At 39.8% G+C, this 16567-nt stretch overlaps 2 protein-coding genes across 2 annotated transcripts; both read left to right on the forward strand.

Annotated features, from left to right (window-relative positions):
* The first annotated feature begins 389 nt into the window (after window positions 1-389).
* LOC138870709 (uncharacterized) lies at window positions 390-734 on the forward strand. The gene has a single exon (XM_070148541.1). The coding sequence runs from the start codon at window positions 390-392 to the stop codon at window positions 732-734; it is 345 nt and encodes a 114-aa protein (XP_070004642.1).
* A 6580-nt stretch (window positions 735-7314) lies between these two features.
* On the forward strand, window positions 7315-8856 carry LOC138870710 (uncharacterized). The gene is made up of 3 exons (XM_070148542.1): window positions 7315-7617; window positions 8390-8608; window positions 8797-8856. Exons 1-3 carry the CDS (start codon window positions 7315-7317, stop codon window positions 8854-8856), a joined length of 582 nt encoding a protein of 193 aa, XP_070004643.1.
* The last annotated feature ends 7711 nt before the right edge of the window (window positions 8857-16567 follow it).

Consider the following 16567-nt stretch of genomic DNA (forward strand, 5'->3'; position numbering starts at 1 on the left):
TGAGTTCTGCCCAACGAACTCAATGCAACAAGTTCACCCTAGACTTTCTCTACTTGGGGCATGGATGTCATCGGACCAATTAAACCCGCTTCTTCGAATGGATACAAGTTCATTTTGGTGGCTATATATTACTTCACAAAATTCATTGAAGACGCTTCTTATAAAGCTGTGACTAAAAAGGTAGTAGCGGATTTTGTCCGAGATCGTATTGTCGATTTGGAGTACTTGAGTCAATCATTATCGACAACGCCACCAATTTTAACATTGATCTGATGAAGGCCATGTGTGAAACGTTCAATATAGAACACCGAAATTCTACAATATACAAGCCATAGCTAAATGGAGCTGTAGAAGCCGCCAACCAAAATATCAAGAAAATACTAACAAAGATGGTGGACAACTACAAGCAAAGGAATGAGAAGCTACCATTAGCTTTTCTCGGGTGCCGTACCACGGTTCATACGTCAACTAGGGCAATACCTTATTTACTGGTCTACTGTACTGAAGTTATTATGCCTGCTGAGGTGGATATTCCTTCCCTAAGAATGATACAAGAGGCCGAACTCGGTAATGTGGAATGGATACAAAGCCGGTATGAGAAACTGGCTCTCATTGACGGCAAGAGAATTAACATAGTGTGTCACGGTCAACCCTACCAGAATAAAATGGCAAGGGCTTTCAACAAAAAGGTTAGATCAAGGCAATTCAAACCAGGACAATTGGTGTTGAAATGAATCTTCCCACATCAGGATGAAAAAAGGAAAATTCTCACCTAACTGGCAAGGCCCTTATATGGTTCACCGTGCATTGACAGGAGGAGCGCTTATACTTGTAGAGATGGATGGAGAAATATGGCGAAAACCTATCAAAGTCTCAAAGCATGTCACAGTCTATGATTCGACCAAACTATTTACTTTTGTTCATTTTTTTAAGCTATTGCATTACTTAAAAATGATATGCCATAAATGCAATTTTCAAAAAATAGCATTTTCTATAGTAGCCAAATGTTACTGAGGGTGACTCGAACAATGCATCAACATAAAGAGGAAAGGTGAAATGAAGAATCTAAGGCACGGAACAACCTTGCCCCCCCAAAACTCATGATTTTTCTTTGGATGGAGGCATAACGGATATGACAAGAATGTCAACAAATTTATAACAAGAATGTTACCTTTACTAACAGAAGTCACCAAGCGCAAAAGCTGTAAGGCCCTGTGAAAATTTCTACTCAAACTAGTGCCAAATTAGGAATTTATGTTAAGATATGTGCATTAAAAAGGTAAGGAATAATGTTTTCCAGAAAAGTGCATTTCTACAGTCCATTATGCGGCCGCATAATAGCTATGCGGGTCGCATAGTCGCCGCAGAGTCAGTTAGTTTGATGGTTAATTTGAGGTTAACTATGCGGCCAATTATGCGATCGCATAATCAATATGCGGGAAGCATAGTCATCGCATAATCCCCTTGGAATTTTTGTGAGGGGCAGTTCTACGGTGCATTATAAGACCGCAAAACAGGTATGCAGACCGGATTCTTGTCGCATGCCCGGGCAGTTCTGCGGTGCGTTATGCGACCGCAGAATAGGTATGCAGACCGCAGAACAGTTTGTTCAGGTTTTTAGGACCATCTTTGCTATCCCTTTTGCAGGACGCATGTCCATTATGCTATCGCATATGAGATCACAGATTTCGTCGGGGCTCCTATTTTCTAACTTTTAAAACCTGACCCCATCCCATTAAAAATACCTTATTAGACCCCTTTTATGCTATCTTACTGCAAATAGAGTGAGAGAGGAAGTTCTAGAGAGAGAGGGTGATCTTCAACAATTCCCCACTCAATCCTTGCCTAAGCCCTTGAAGATTATCAAGAAAAGCTGCTAGGCCTTCACCCCAAGAGGTAAGAACTTGAGCCATAACCTTTGGTTTCGAAATTTACACTAGAATGAGTAATTAGCTAGTGGGTTCATGGGTATAAGAATGGATTTTCTTGCATGCATAAAAGATAATAGGGTATGGGGAGGTTGTGAACCAAAAAGACAGCAATTGGGGGTGTAAAATGATAGAAATCTCTCACAAAAGGGTCCTAAAATCGCAATGCACACTTAGTGGTTGATAATATACTTAAATGAGCTAGAATCTTTATCCTGTCTCTAATTCTTGATTCAATTTGTAATTTTCATAAAATAGATTGAAGCTGCTAAGAGTCCCGGAATTTTGTAATAATTTAAAGAAAGCTCCATTGAGGTATATATGGCTAAAACCCCCTCCTATTAGAAATTGAGCTCCGTTGTTGTATATGGAAATGTGGTAAGATTGAAATTGGATTGTTGAATTGATTGTTATTTCATATGCATTGGTTTTTCTACTGTATATACATGATAGGTGTGCCTCAATATGTTCAATATACAAATCTTGATAATTTAAAGATGTGTGAAGAATATAAACTATGTGTTGGAATGCCTAGACCTCAAGTCAGGATTTAAACTGAGATTGTCATGCCAACTATGTGAAATCTTATCTATGTTTACACTTGAAATGTTGTTGTATATGCCTATTATCCTAAATTGCAATGGTGGTATTAAAAGTGGTCATGATGTGATAATTGTGGCCGAAGTGCCTATTTATTGATCGATGTGAAATAAAGATTGAAATAAGATGACTAATGAGAAAAGAACAACGCCTCGGTAAGGCGGCCGAGCTGATCGGGCCGTGATCAGAAGTCATGCCGCACACATGGTGGTATTGTGCTGATATTGAATTCCGAAAAAGCGAGAATGAGATTGTGATTAAGGTATATGTCTCAAATGAGGCAATCTAGCCGATCGGGCCGTGATCGGACTCCGCTCATGATAAACAATATGAAATGCCCCATAACTAAATCGGTGGTATTGTGAACAATGATGAACAATATGAAATGCCCCAAAACTAAAGCTATGGAAATTATGTGAAAGTTATATGATTCTTTAATTTATGATGTGGTATACGGTTAAAGCTTTGATTGTCTCTTGTGATTTCCTTGTTCTTGTATGATAGTTCTCTCAAATAAAATGGTGTTTAGTTATACATACTAGTACTATTCCATGGTAGTAACACCCATTTTGCCAGGGGCGCTACATTTTTAAATGAATGTAAGTGGCTCCATAGCGGACAGTGCCGATCATGCTTAGCGGAGCATCCTCCTCACATAGTCTTGGTGAGCCCCTTTTTCCTTCAAGGGGTTATGTTGTGCATCTTTTGTTGTAGACTTCCACTTTTGAGGTATGGCCGGTGCCTTGTTTCCGGTGTTGTCATAATTATCTTTTGTACCCTTAGAGGCTCCGTAGACGTTTGTGTGGGTTATGTACGGGTGTCAGATGGGTCTATGAACTATGTTGTACTCCTAAGCTCTTGTTTTCTATAAATTGTAACTGTATGGAAATCTTGGGAACTTAACTACCGTTTAAGGTTGTGATATAAACTGAACTAACAGTGTTGAATGTACAACTTTTCCTATTGTCTAAATAAGCGAAAGCGTGGTTCCTTAAACATATTGATTTGGGTAGAAAGTGTTAAATAAGGCTTGCTTAGTTGAGTTTACTCGATTGAGCGCCGATCACGCCTCCCTAGATTGGGGGCGTGACAAATTGGTATCATAGCCTAAGATTTTAAAGTATCCTAGGATGTCTCGGAGCCGTGTCTAGTAGAATCCTTCTTATCGGTGTGTAGTCGACGGCATCTATAAGTTGGAGGCTACTTGGGCATTTGGGAATAACACCCTTCTTTGATATTCAGGATCGTGCGGCAAAACTTGTTATGAAACTATTCCCCATCTAACTAGTGCAGTGTTCTATCTTTCAGTAAATGGCAGCTAAGAAGAAAGCGAGAATTGGCCAAGAAGCCAATGCTACCTCAGGAGTGGCTGATGAGTCACCACTTGATACTACGGGTCAGGGTAGTCGCCCTGCCATCACCCTGTCTGGTTCTTATATTCCAGAGTATACTACCCTAGTTCCTATACCTGCGGAGGGTACCACTATCCCTCCCATTGGTACTCATGTTCCGCCTCCAACCCCGGCTTCTGATTCTGGTATTTCTGATGGGGATCTTAGGGGAGCTATTCAGATGTTAACCTAGATAGTGGCCTCTCAGGCCCAGAGGTCCAATATGGCACCCAAGTCATCCAGCCAGCAAGGGGATTTCACCAGTTCCAGGGTGAATAGATTTCTTCAGTTAGACCCTCCAGTGTTTACGGGTGCCAATCCAGAAGAAGACCTTCAGGATTTTATTAGTGAGATGCACAATACCCTCAGGGTTATGTGTGCAACTGAGACAAAGGGAGTAGAGTTGGTTGCCTACGGTCTGAAAGGGGTGGCCTATTTGTGGTTTGAGTTGTGGGAAGATTCCCATGAGGGGGGAGCCCTCCGGCGAGGTGGAGCGAGTTTGCTGATGCTTTTATAGATCATTTCCTACCTGCTGAGACAAGGGCAGCCCCTATGGTAGAGTTTGAGAATCTGAAGTAAGGTAGTAGAAGTGTGTGGGAGTACCACATGGAGTTTGCTCACCTGTCCAAGTATGTCATTCACATGTTGCCCACAATGGAGTCCAGGGTGCACCAGTTTGTTCAGGGCCTTAATCCTTTGACTATTAATGAGGCTTCTACAGCTGCCTTGAATTCTGACATGAACTATGGGAAGATGGTAGCATTTGCTTAGGACACAGAAAATCATAAACTTAAGAATAAAATGGAGAGAGAGGGTAACAGCAAGGCCCGGTCTACGGGCAACATGAGAGAGTCACTAGATGGAGGAAGATCAGCTTTCAGGGTAGGATTGTTAGGGCCATCCCAGTCTGTTGCACAGTCTTCGGCTATTGCACCGCTATCAGGGCCCAACCAGCATTAGTAGGATTCATTTCAAGCCCGTTCAGGGCAATAGGGGATCCCACCAGCGGGGTCGGTCAGGAGAAAGGTCCCCATGCCCTAGGTGCGGGAAGATGCACTCAGGGATTTGCTATTTGGAGTTACCCATATGCTATGGATGTGGGATGAGGGGTTATATTTAGAGGCATTGTCGTGTATACCGCCAGGGAGAGTGTAGGGGCACAACACAGCTAGCCATCCCAGCAGCTGCTACATCTTCAGCCCTTCTCCAGCTTGAGGTACCCCAGCACCCGCAGGGCGTGGTGCAGCTAGGGGTGGTGCGCAGAGTTCAGGAAGACCCAACTGGTTCTATGCTATGAGTGGTTGTCAGACTGCAGAGGCTTCTCCAGATATTGTTACAGGTATTTTGACTGTCCAATCTCATGATGTGTATGCACTTATTGACCTTAGTTCCACCCTGTCCTATGTTACCCCTTTTGTTACTATGGAATTCGGGATATAACCATATCAGCTTCATGAGCCATTTTTGGTGTCTTCTCTGGTTTGGGAGTATATTATGGATACTCGAGTTTATAGAGGATGTGTTGTCATGGTACGGGGTAGGGATACCACGGCTGATCTTATTGAATTGGGAATGGTCGATTTTGATATAATAATGGGAATAGATTGGCTTTATTCACATTTTTCCAAACTTGATTGTTGGACTAGAACTATGAGGCTTGAATTTCCCGATGAGCCTATTGTTGAATTGAAGGGAGATAATTTAGTTTCAAAAGGTCCATTTATTTCCTACCTTAAGGCCGCGAAGATGATCAAAAAGGGGTGTATCTATCATTTGGTGCTTATTACGGACACCGATGCCAACGCACCAAGCCTTGAGTCCGTACCAATTGTGAATGAATTTCTAGATGTCCTTCCAGATGACCTCCCTGGGATCCCACCAGACAGGGAGATTAATTTTGGGATCAACGTGATGCCAGGCACGCAGCCTATATCAACTCCACCTTACAGAATGGCACCGACAAAATTGAAAGACCTAAAGGAGGAACTAAAGGATTTGCTAGAAAAGGGTTTCATCCGGCTGAGTGTGTCACCATGGGGCGCACCAGTCTTGTTTGTAAGGAGGAAAGATGGGTCGCTACGGATGTGTATTGACTACCGGCAACTCAACAAAGTCAAAATCAAAAATAAATATCCTCTACCAAGAATAGATGACTTGTTTGATCAATTGAAAGGAGCTACATGTTTCTCAAAAATTGACTTGTGGTCCGGGTATCATCAATTGAAGAAAAGGGAGTAGGATATTCCAAAAACAGCGTTCAAGACTCGGTATAGGACTTTGAATTTTTGGTGATGTCTTTTGGGCCAACAAATGCCTCGGCAGCTTCATGGATCTTATGAATCGAATCTTCAATCCTTTTCTAGACTCCTTTGTGATAGTATTCATTGATGATATTCTTGTGTACTCCCGAAGTCGGGAGGACCATGCTGACCATCTTAGGGTAGTTCTGCAGACTTTTCAGCAACATCAACTGTATGCAAAATTTTCAAAATGTGAATTTTGGCTTGAATCTATCGCGTTCTTGAGTCATGTTGTCTCCAAGGAAGGAATTATGAGTGATCCTCAAAAGATTGCAACAGTGAAGAATTGGCCTAGACCTACCACTCCAACAGAGATTCGCAGTTTCTTAGGTTTGGCTGGGTACTATAGGAGATTTGTGGAGAGGTTTTCTACTCTTGCCTCGTTATTGACTAAATTGGCGCAGAAAGCAGTTAAATTCCAATGGTGCGATGCTTGTGATAGGAGTTTCCAAGAATTGAAATCAAGATTGACTACAACACCAGTATTAGCCCTGCCAGAGGGTACAGAGGGATTTGTGGTGTATTGCGATGCTTCAAGGATTGGGCTTGGTGTGTTTTAATGCAAAACGGAAAGGTTATTGCCTAGCTTCTAGGCAACTCAAGAATCATGAAAAGAATTATCCAACCCATGACTTAGAGCTTGCGGCAGTGGTGTTTGCGCTAAAGATTTGGCGACATTATTTGTTTGGGGTTCATGTGGATGTATTTACAGATCAGAAGAGTCTTCAATATATCTTCAAGCAGAAGGAGTTGAACATGAGAAAGAGAAGATGTCTAGAGTTACTGAAGGACTATAACATTGATATTCTCTATTACCCGGGAAAGGCTAATGTTGTGACGGACGCTCTTAGTCGAAAATCTACGGGAATTTTGGCTCATTTAGAGGCATATCAGAGGCTGTTGGCCAGTGAGGTTCACCAGTTGGCTAGTTTGGGAGTTCGCCTTGCGGACTCTAATGAAGGAGGATTGATTGTGCAGAATAGGGCTGAATCATCGCTTGTGGCGGAAGTAAAAGAGAAGTAATTAAATGATTTATTGTTAACACAACTGAAAGAGAGGATTCATAAACACAAGACCACAGCTTTTTCCTTTGCCATGGCTGATGGTACCGTACGGTACCAAGGCCGCCTATGTGTTCCGGATATTGATGGTCCTCGGAAAAGGATCATGGCAGAATCTCACACTTCCAAGTATTCCGTGCAGCCAGGTTCTACGAAAATGTATCATGATCTTAGGGAAGTTTATTGGTGGAACAACATGAAAAAGGATGTGGCAGAGTTTGGGGCAAAATGTCAGAACTGTCAGCAAGTGAAGGCCGAACATCAAAGGCCCGGTGGATTGGCCCAAAGCATAGAAATTCCAATGTGGAAATGGGAGATGATCAACATGGATTTTATGGTAGGGTTATCGTGCACTCCGCGCAAGTTAGACTCAATTTGGATAATCATGGATCGACTCACAAAATTAATGCACTTTTTGCCACTTAAATTTACCGACACAGAGGAACAATATGCTCAGTTGTATATCAAAGAAACAGTCAAATTGCATGGCACTCTAGTCTCAATCAATTCAGATCGAGGGGCTTAATTCACACCCAACTTTTGGAAGAAATTTTTGCAAGATTTGGGCACGCATGTAAATCTTAGCACATTTTTTCATCCTAAAACCGACGGGCAAGCAGAGCGGACTATTCAGATGCTTGAGGGCATGTTGCGTGCTTGTGTTCTTGATTTCAATGGTAGCTGGGATGATCATTTGTCACTCATCAAATTTTCTTATAACATCAGCTTCCATGCTAGCATCCAGATGGAACCATTTGAGGCATTGTATAGTAGGACATGTAGGTCCCCCATTGGGTGGTTCGAGGAAGGAGAAGTGGAACAGATAGGGCCGGACCTTGTGCATCAGGCTATAAAAAAAGTCAAGATTATTAAATAGAGGTTGAAAACTGCTCAGAGTCACCAAAAGTCTTATTCGGACGTTCGTCGTAAAGATTTGGAGTTCAAAGAGGATGATTGGGTATTTTTTAAGGTTTCCCCCATGAAGGGTATCATGCTGTTTGGAAAGAAAGGAAAATTGAGTCTGAGGTATGTCGGACTGCACAGAATCATTCAGAGGACCCGAGATGTCATTGGTACACCTAGTCTTCCATGTGTCTATGTTGAAGAAGGTAGTGGGAGATCCGACCACTGTTGTGCCAGTTGAAAATATAGAGGTTAATGAAGAACTGTCTTATGATGAAGTTCTAGTTGCCGTTCTTGGCAGTCATGTACGGAAATTGAAAAAAAAGGAAATTGCCTCCGTAAAAGTATTATGGAGGAACCATCAGGTTGAGGAAGCCACTTGGGAAGTAGAGGAAGAAATGATAAAGAAGTACCCACATTTGTTTGTATAGCCCTGTAATAGCTTTTATGCATTTGGTTCTTTTGAACTCTTATCCTTTGATTTGGTCTATGTAAAACTGTTTTGTTTTGATTATATATTGCCTATGCGGCCACAGTTAATGTTTTACAAGTTATGTTATTTCTACGGAATGCGTATATGCTGTTAAGATATGTTTTTGGGGCTCTCTGACAGGTGGATAGGCCTAGATACAAAGGAAACTCTGGCAAAATATTTGGAAATTTAGGGAGTTAGCCAAATTTGGGACTGTTGATATGTTTCATGTTGTGAAAAGTTGAGGTTGCATAGAGATCGCTAATAAGTGAACCTTGATCCTCATTTGAGGACGAATGATCTTAAGTGGGTGGGGATGTAAGGCCCCGTGAAAATTTCTACTCAAAAACCCGAAGGCTCATAGTGCGGGTCACATAGTCATTGCATAATCCCCTTGGAATTTTTTATGAGGGGCAGTTTTGCGGTGCATTATGCGACCGCAAAACAGGTATGCAAACTGTATTCTTGTCGCATACACGGGTAGTTTGTTCAGGTTTTTGGGACCATCTTTGCGGTCCCTTTTGTGGGTCGCGTGTCCGTTATGCGATTGAAAATTTCGTCAGGGATCCTATTTTCTAACTTTTAAAACCCGACCCCATCCTATTAAAAACACCCATTAGACCCATTTTATGCTATTTTACTTCAAATAGAGTGAGAGAGGAAGTTCTCGAGAGAGAGGGTGATCTTCAACAATTCCCCACTCAATCCTTGCCTAAGCCCTTGAAGATTATCAAGAAAAGCTGCTAGGCCTTCACCCCAAGAGGTATGAACTTGAGCCCTAACCTTTGGTTTCGAAATTTACTCTAGAATGAGTAATTAGCTTGTGGAGTCATAGGTATAAGAATGGATTTTCTTGCATGCATAAAAGATAATAGGGTATGGGGAGGTTGTGAACCAAAAAGACAGCAATTGGGGGTGTAAAATGATAGAAATCTCTCACAAAAGGGTCCTAAAATCGCAGTGCACACTTAGTGGTTGATAATATACTTAAATGAGCTAGAATCTTAATCATGTCTCTAATTTTTGGTTCAATTTGTAATTTTCATAAAATAAATTGAAGTTTCTAAGAGTCTCGGAATTTTGTAAGAATTTAAAGAAAGCTCCATTGAGGTATGTATGGCTAAAACCCCCTCCTGTTAGAAATTGAGCTCCGTTGGTGTATATACAAATGTGGTAAGATTCTAATTGTATTGCTGAATTGATTGTTATTTCATATGAATTGGTTTTGCAACTGTATATACGTGATAGGTGTTTCTCAATATGTTCAATATACTAATCTTGATAATTTAAAGATGTGTGAAGAATATAAACTATGTGTTGGAATGCCTAGACCTCAAGTCAGGATTTAAACTGAGATTGTCCCGCCAACTATGTGAAATCTTATCTATGTTTACACTTGAAATGCTCTTGTATGTGCCTATTATCCTAAATTGCAATGTTGGTATTAAAAGTGGACATGATGTGATAATTGTGGCTGAAGTGCCTATGAATTGATCTATGTGAAATAAAGATTGAAACGAGATGATTATGAGAAAGGAACAACGCCTTGGTAAGGCGGCCTAGCCGATCGGGCCGTGATCAGACGCCATTCCACACACATGGTGGTATTATGCTGATATTGAATTTTGGAAAAAAGAGAATGAGATTGTAATTGAGGTATATGTCTCAAATGAGGCAACCTAGACGATCGGGTCGTGATCGAACTCCGCTCAAGATAGCGGTGGTATTGTGAACAATGATGAACAGTATGAAATGCCCCAAAACTAAAGCTATGGAAATTATGTGAAAGTTATATGATTCTTTAATTGATGATGTGGTGTGCGGTTAAATATTTGATTGTCTCTTGTGATTTCCTTGTTTTTGTATGATAGTTCTTTCTAATAAGATGGTGTTTAGTTATACATACTAGTACTATTCTATGGTACTAACGTCCCTTTTGCCGGGGGCGCTATATTTTTAAATGAATGTAGGTGGATCCATAGCGGACAGTGTCGATCACGCGTAGCGGAGTATCCTCCTCACAAAGTCTTGGTGAGCCCCTTTTTTTCATCAAGGGGTTATGTTCTGCATCTTTTGTTGTAGACTTTCACTTTTGAGGTATGACCGGGGCCTTGTTGCTGGCGTTGTCATAATTGTCTTTTTTATCCTTAGAGGCTTCGTAGATGTTTGTGCGGGTTATGTACGGGTGTCGGATGGGTCTATAAACTATGTTGTAATCCTATGCTCTTGTTTTCTCTAAATTGTAACTGTATGGAAATCTTGGGAACCTAACTACAGTTTAAGGTTGTGATATAATATGAACTAACAGTGTTGAATGTACAACTTTTCCTATTGTCTAAATAACCGAAAGCATGGTTCCTTAATCATATTGAGTTTGGTAGAGAGTGTTTGACAAGGCTTGCTCTGTTGGGTTTACTCGATTGAGCGTCTTTCGCGCCTCCCGAGGTTGGGGCGTGACAAAAGTGTCAATCTAAGGATCACTTCTCCCCCTCGCATTTTATCGTTGTTTTTCCTGCATAGGGATAAGCACTATCCTCATTACATTGCATAGGGGTTAAGAATTTCCCTCATCATTCATAAGGCTAAATGCTGCATTTCTCTGCATGGGACTAAACATTGTCTCCATTACGTTACATGAGGCTAGCACTGCCTCCATTATTGCATAAGGCTAAGCACTGAATTCCTTTGCATTAGACTATGAATTTTCTCCATCACATTGCATGAGGCTAAGAATTTCATCCATTATTGCATGAGACTAAACACGGTCTCCATCACATTGCATGAGGCTAAGCACTGCCTCCATTATTGTACAAGGCTAAGCACTACCTTCCTTTGTGTGAGACTAAGCATTGTCTACATCACGTTGCATGAGGCTAAGCATTGCCTCCATTATTGCATTAGACTAAGCACCATCTCCATCATATTACATGAGGCTAAGCACTGCCTCCATTATTGCATAAGGCTATGCACTGCCTTCCTTTGCATGGGATTAAGCACTTTCCCCATTACCTTGCACGAGGCTGAGCATTTCCTGCATTATTGGATAATGTTAAGCATTACCCTCATCACATCCAAGGCTAAGTGCTGCCTTGTCTTATTCTCGCATACAACTCAGCATCAGTTGTTCCCTCTATCAAACAATTGATATCTCTGCATCTTCGCATTTTATGTGTTGGAACATTGTAGGAAGGCATCATAGTTAGAAGGCATCATCCTCATAGCCGAAGACATCAGAACATGGCCAAGGGATCTCCCAAAATTGGACATCATTATTCTAAGGCATCATAGTCTAGAGGCATCATCCTCATGGCCAGAAGACACAATTTCATGGCATGCGAATCATTTATTATACGCTTCATGGCCCAGGACGTCATGGTCTAAAGACACCGTCTTCATCGTCCAAAGAAAACTCTCAAGGTCCAAAGGGAATCTGCATCATGTTTACATTTTAACAATAACCTTACATATTGGCGTGCACTGTGTTTTAACTTTTGCAGGTAATTCGGGAGGTAACCGTTCTACAAACGGGAGCAATTCTCGCTCTAATTTCCGTTCGCAATGTTCATATCCCTTGATTATCTCAAACGTAGCTGATAATCAGCAATTGTTTATTCTTTGTCCCGTAAACGCCCAAACGTTTATTTCAAACCTTCATAACATTCAAATTCGCATTCATAGCTCCAATGAAAATTATACGTTACTTCGCATTCATAGATCCAACCAAAATTATTCGTTACTTAGGACGTTATCCTATTCAAGAGATCCTTTTTCGAAGCACACGACCACCATTATAACAACTCTATCAGTTTTATTCATCATTGGATCTAGAACTACACGCGGCCTGATTCCCGTAACACCAGGGATGTGTAGGCAACTCAAGAACCAGGGTTCGACCCCCATTTGTTTTTTCAAAAACGCGTCATCCTCGCGTATTTCGGTAAAAATTGGTCATCATTTCCTTTACCCGACAATTCTTTCATCATTCCTGGGTTAAGAGGGGCAGCTGTTGATACCCAATTTTGTCCTCGTATTTTATAAAATATTCTTTATATTTTTCAAAATATCATTTTACCTCGTAACTCAATTTAAAAGAATCATATAAGTATTTTCGATAATTATTCATAATTTTAATGTTTAAATTTATTTTTCTTGCATTTATATTGTTCAAATATTTATTAATTATCCCTTCAAACTATTTTGGGATGACTTAATCATTTAAATTTATTATTTATACCCACATGTATGTTATGTAATATTTTTCCATAATTACATTTGTATTTTGTACTATTGGCATTAGTATCCTATACTTTAAAATTTAATTGCATTTACTATTTTATTTTGGTAAAAATAAAATTACATATGTATTTACAATCTTTAGTTATTATTTTTTTAAATATTATGTCACATAAATAGTATTTCTATATTCATTTAGCTATTTTATTCATTTATTTCTTCCTTGATTTCTTTTATTCAAAATCTAACCCAAATTACGTCAATTTTGGGACCCAAATTACCAGCCCAGACCTCAAAACACTTGGCCCAATCCCTTTAGCCCAAACCAATCCACCCTTTTAAACCAACCCGGGCGCGGCCTATTAAAATAACTCGCCCTGCTTAATTTTTAATTTCGGCCGTTGATCTCTCAATATCAACGCCCCACAACTATCTTACCACTTTTAATTACCCAACCCCAAACCCTAATCCATATTTCCCTAGCCGCCTTCACCAACCTTCTCTGAATCCAATTAACTCATGGATTCCTACCATGATTCACTTACCTTTTATAGATTATCTCGTTGTTTCTTACATGACTATGGTATTACATAGTACTTGCCCCATTTTTGGCAAGTACCAATCTCTCAAATCAAGAGAAATCAGACTCTCTCCTCAAGATTCAGATAATTTTTCATCTATATACATTAATGTCAAGATTATATGGGTCCGATTTACCAATATTCTTCGACCAATCTAAGATTCTAGGCAAAACTAGGGATTGCTTGATTTTTCTCCTAATTTGGATCAAAATCGATTCTGCTTTCTCTCCTTTCCTTATTTGTGTTTGATTAATTATATTTCCTTGCTTGATTGTGCAATTTTCACTACTATATAAACCCCCTTTTTTGTCTGTTCCCCTAGAAGACTTACGATTTATTACTTAACTACTGTTCTCTCAACTCCCATTTTTCTCTATTTTCTGCATTCTTGGCTCTTGGCTGGCTGAAAGCCAAGGCCACCGAAACCATCTATATCGTCCTCCCTTGGGTGAGCACTACTCGAGGCTCATTTAAGGCCCGCATGAACACTGACGCGTAAGGATTTAGGTCTTTTGGTTGCTCTCTTTGTTACTGATATTCGAGCTATTGCTGACACTTAATCTTCTCTTCTATTTGTTTATTGAATCTAGAAACTGGTGAGTGTCTCGAAATTTGCAATTCTATTCTCTTTGCTTGTTTCCAGTGCTTTGTATACCCATGTTGTCTTAACCAATATAACTCCAATATTGTGTTATCATCATTGGCAATTTTACTTGATTTATGGAAATTATGCAATTCTAAGTCTTCGAGTGTCATAACCTACCTAGATTTTTAAACTCCAATATGTTCAACTTGAATGACTGCGTACCTTTATGTTTACTTTGTTGTTATACTGTTTATTGTAAATTTTTTCTCATGCCTTGTTTTGAATTCTCGTACTGATATTCCTATGGAATCATCTCCTACCCAGAATTTGCCTTAATGAACTTCTACTAATAGTTCCTTTATTTGAACCTTATTCTGACCTGCTTACATGAACTATATATGCTATCGCAGTGTTTAAACAAACATGTTTCTTTATTTTTGGTGTTTGGTCAATCCTGCATTCTTTGGTATTATTTATGCTTCTAAATGAATCCAATACATTTAGATTCCATGACCATACATTGTCAACTAGCTTAAGTTCCGAGTCTTCCTGTTCCATTTAACCTTTAGATAATATATGTTCTAGCCATGATACCTTTGGACTTTGAGATCTTTGTGTTATACTCAACATTATTAGGCTTCTCATTGATTTCTTGCTTGCTTGTTTGTCATGTGTAATTGCTATTTCCTGACTATGGTCCTTTCTGACCACTCATGGCTTAGTTCCGAGTTTTTAAAATCCTTTTAGGCTAATGATCTATTTTGAACTCATTCCGGAAAATCCTAGCATGTTCATCTCATATGTGTTTAATATGTTTACCTTGTTAATCCAAAATGGCATGTCTCCTTAACTCTCCTAGTGTTGTGACTATCCTTAGAATACTCTCACCTTCTTAATGATTTAACCTATGTTGCATTTATCATGTTATAAATCGAGTCTATTGACTCTTCTAGTTTCATGTTCTTTGTTTAATCAATATTTTTACTCTCGCTTTTGAAATACCTATGCGTATATGAATCCTCCTAAATGTCACATAGCCCTATCTCTATGAGGTGTTTCCTTAGAACTGTTTAATTGATTTCCATGTGTGGTCCATTAATTTATTTGGTAAAGTGGTCAATATTGTATCTGTTGGGTTGGATATGAGTCCATCTATGTGTTTGGGTTGTGCGAATGGACTTACTCTCCTGTTTTGGGAAGTATTTGGATTTGGGCTTACTATTCAAGTGAAAGAGTGTGTTTAAGGCCCAGGCAATATTGGGTTAGCTGTTCTTGAGTCTATTTACTGGGCCTATAATCATCTCGATTCTATAATATTCGAGTTTGTTTCTTCCTTTATCTTTGGGAATGTAATAATTTGTAAATAAATGATGGGGAGACTAGTGATAAGGGGATAGGGTATTCTGATTCTCGCATGAACGGGTAGAAAACTTCCCAATAGAATTTAATTGCCTTGTTTTCTATTTGTTTGACGTGTTCTCATTCTACACACTCATAGAAATCATGCCTATAGGGATCTTCACTTGTACACTGTTCAAAGCATGTTAGTATTTGACATACCCATTTCTATGTCTACTACTGTGCACACTTAGACAACGTGCCTATACGATATAATAACATATGTTTTGATAATGATCATCCAGATATCATGTCTATAGGGTTTCAACTAATCAATCAATCAGTCACATCTATTGCTTTTAGTACACTGCTCATCTATATATCATGACTATATGATCTTAATAAACTAATCAATTACTTTTGTTGCTTCCTTGTACTTGTAACGACCCGACTGGTCATTTTGAACAATTGCGCCCGGTTCGGCAGTTTGAGGTCTAGAGCATCTTCATATTATGTGTATCGACTTACGTGCATAGTTGGATTCTGTTTCTGAATGATTTAGAGTCAAATTGGAAGAAGCAAACTAGTTTTGGAAGCTTAAACGGTGAGAATTTGATCGGAATTAGACTTTTGGGTAAACGGCCCCAGAATGGGTCGTGGGTGATCTCAACACCTTCAAATGGTGATTTTGGACTTAGGCATGCATTTGGATTCGGATTTGGAGGTCCATAGGGTAATTTGAGGTGTTTTGGCGATGTATAAGTTAAAGTTTGGAAAATGGAGAGGTTTGACTCATGGTACTCTTTTGTGATATCGAGGTAGGAATATGATTTCGAGAGTTGGAACAGCTCCGTTATGTCATTTTGTACTTGTCTGCAAAATTTGGCATCATTCCGGGTTAATTTGATAGGTTTCGCGAGTTTTGAAAGTTGGAAGGTTTGAAAGTTCCTAAGTTCGATTTTTGGTGTGATTCCTCGTTTATGGAATTGTTTTAATGTGATTTATGACCTCGAGCGAGTCCTTCTTAGGTTATATGACTTGTTTGTGTGTTTGGACGGGGTCCCTGGGCCTCGGGTGAGATACGGGCCATTTTTATATTGTTTGGACTACTGTATTCTGCTTCTGGTATTCCTTCTCTATGATCGCGAATAGCCTTTTGCGTTCGCGATGTTTT

This window comes from Nicotiana sylvestris, chromosome 6 (genome assembly GCF_000393655.2).
Source record: "Nicotiana sylvestris chromosome 6, ASM39365v2, whole genome shotgun sequence".
Lineage (NCBI taxonomy): Eukaryota > Viridiplantae > Streptophyta > Magnoliopsida > Solanales > Solanaceae > Nicotiana > Nicotiana sylvestris.

Coding starts and splice junctions, on each gene's coding strand:
- LOC138870709 (XM_070148541.1), top strand. CDS start 390: ATGGTGGACAACTACAAGCAAAGGAATGAGAAGCTACCATTAGCTTTT.
- LOC138870710 (XM_070148542.1), top strand. CDS start 7,315: ATGGCTGATGGTACCGTACGGTACCAAGGCCGCCTATGTGTTCCGGAT. Junction 7,618..8,389: donor TGATCAACATGGATTTTATG/GTAGGGTTATCG, acceptor ATGTTGAAGAAG/GTAGTGGGAGATCCGACCAC. Junction 8,609..8,796: donor AGAAGTACCCACATTTGTTT/GTATAGCCCTGT, acceptor GCTCTCTGACAG/GTGGATAGGCCTAGATACAA.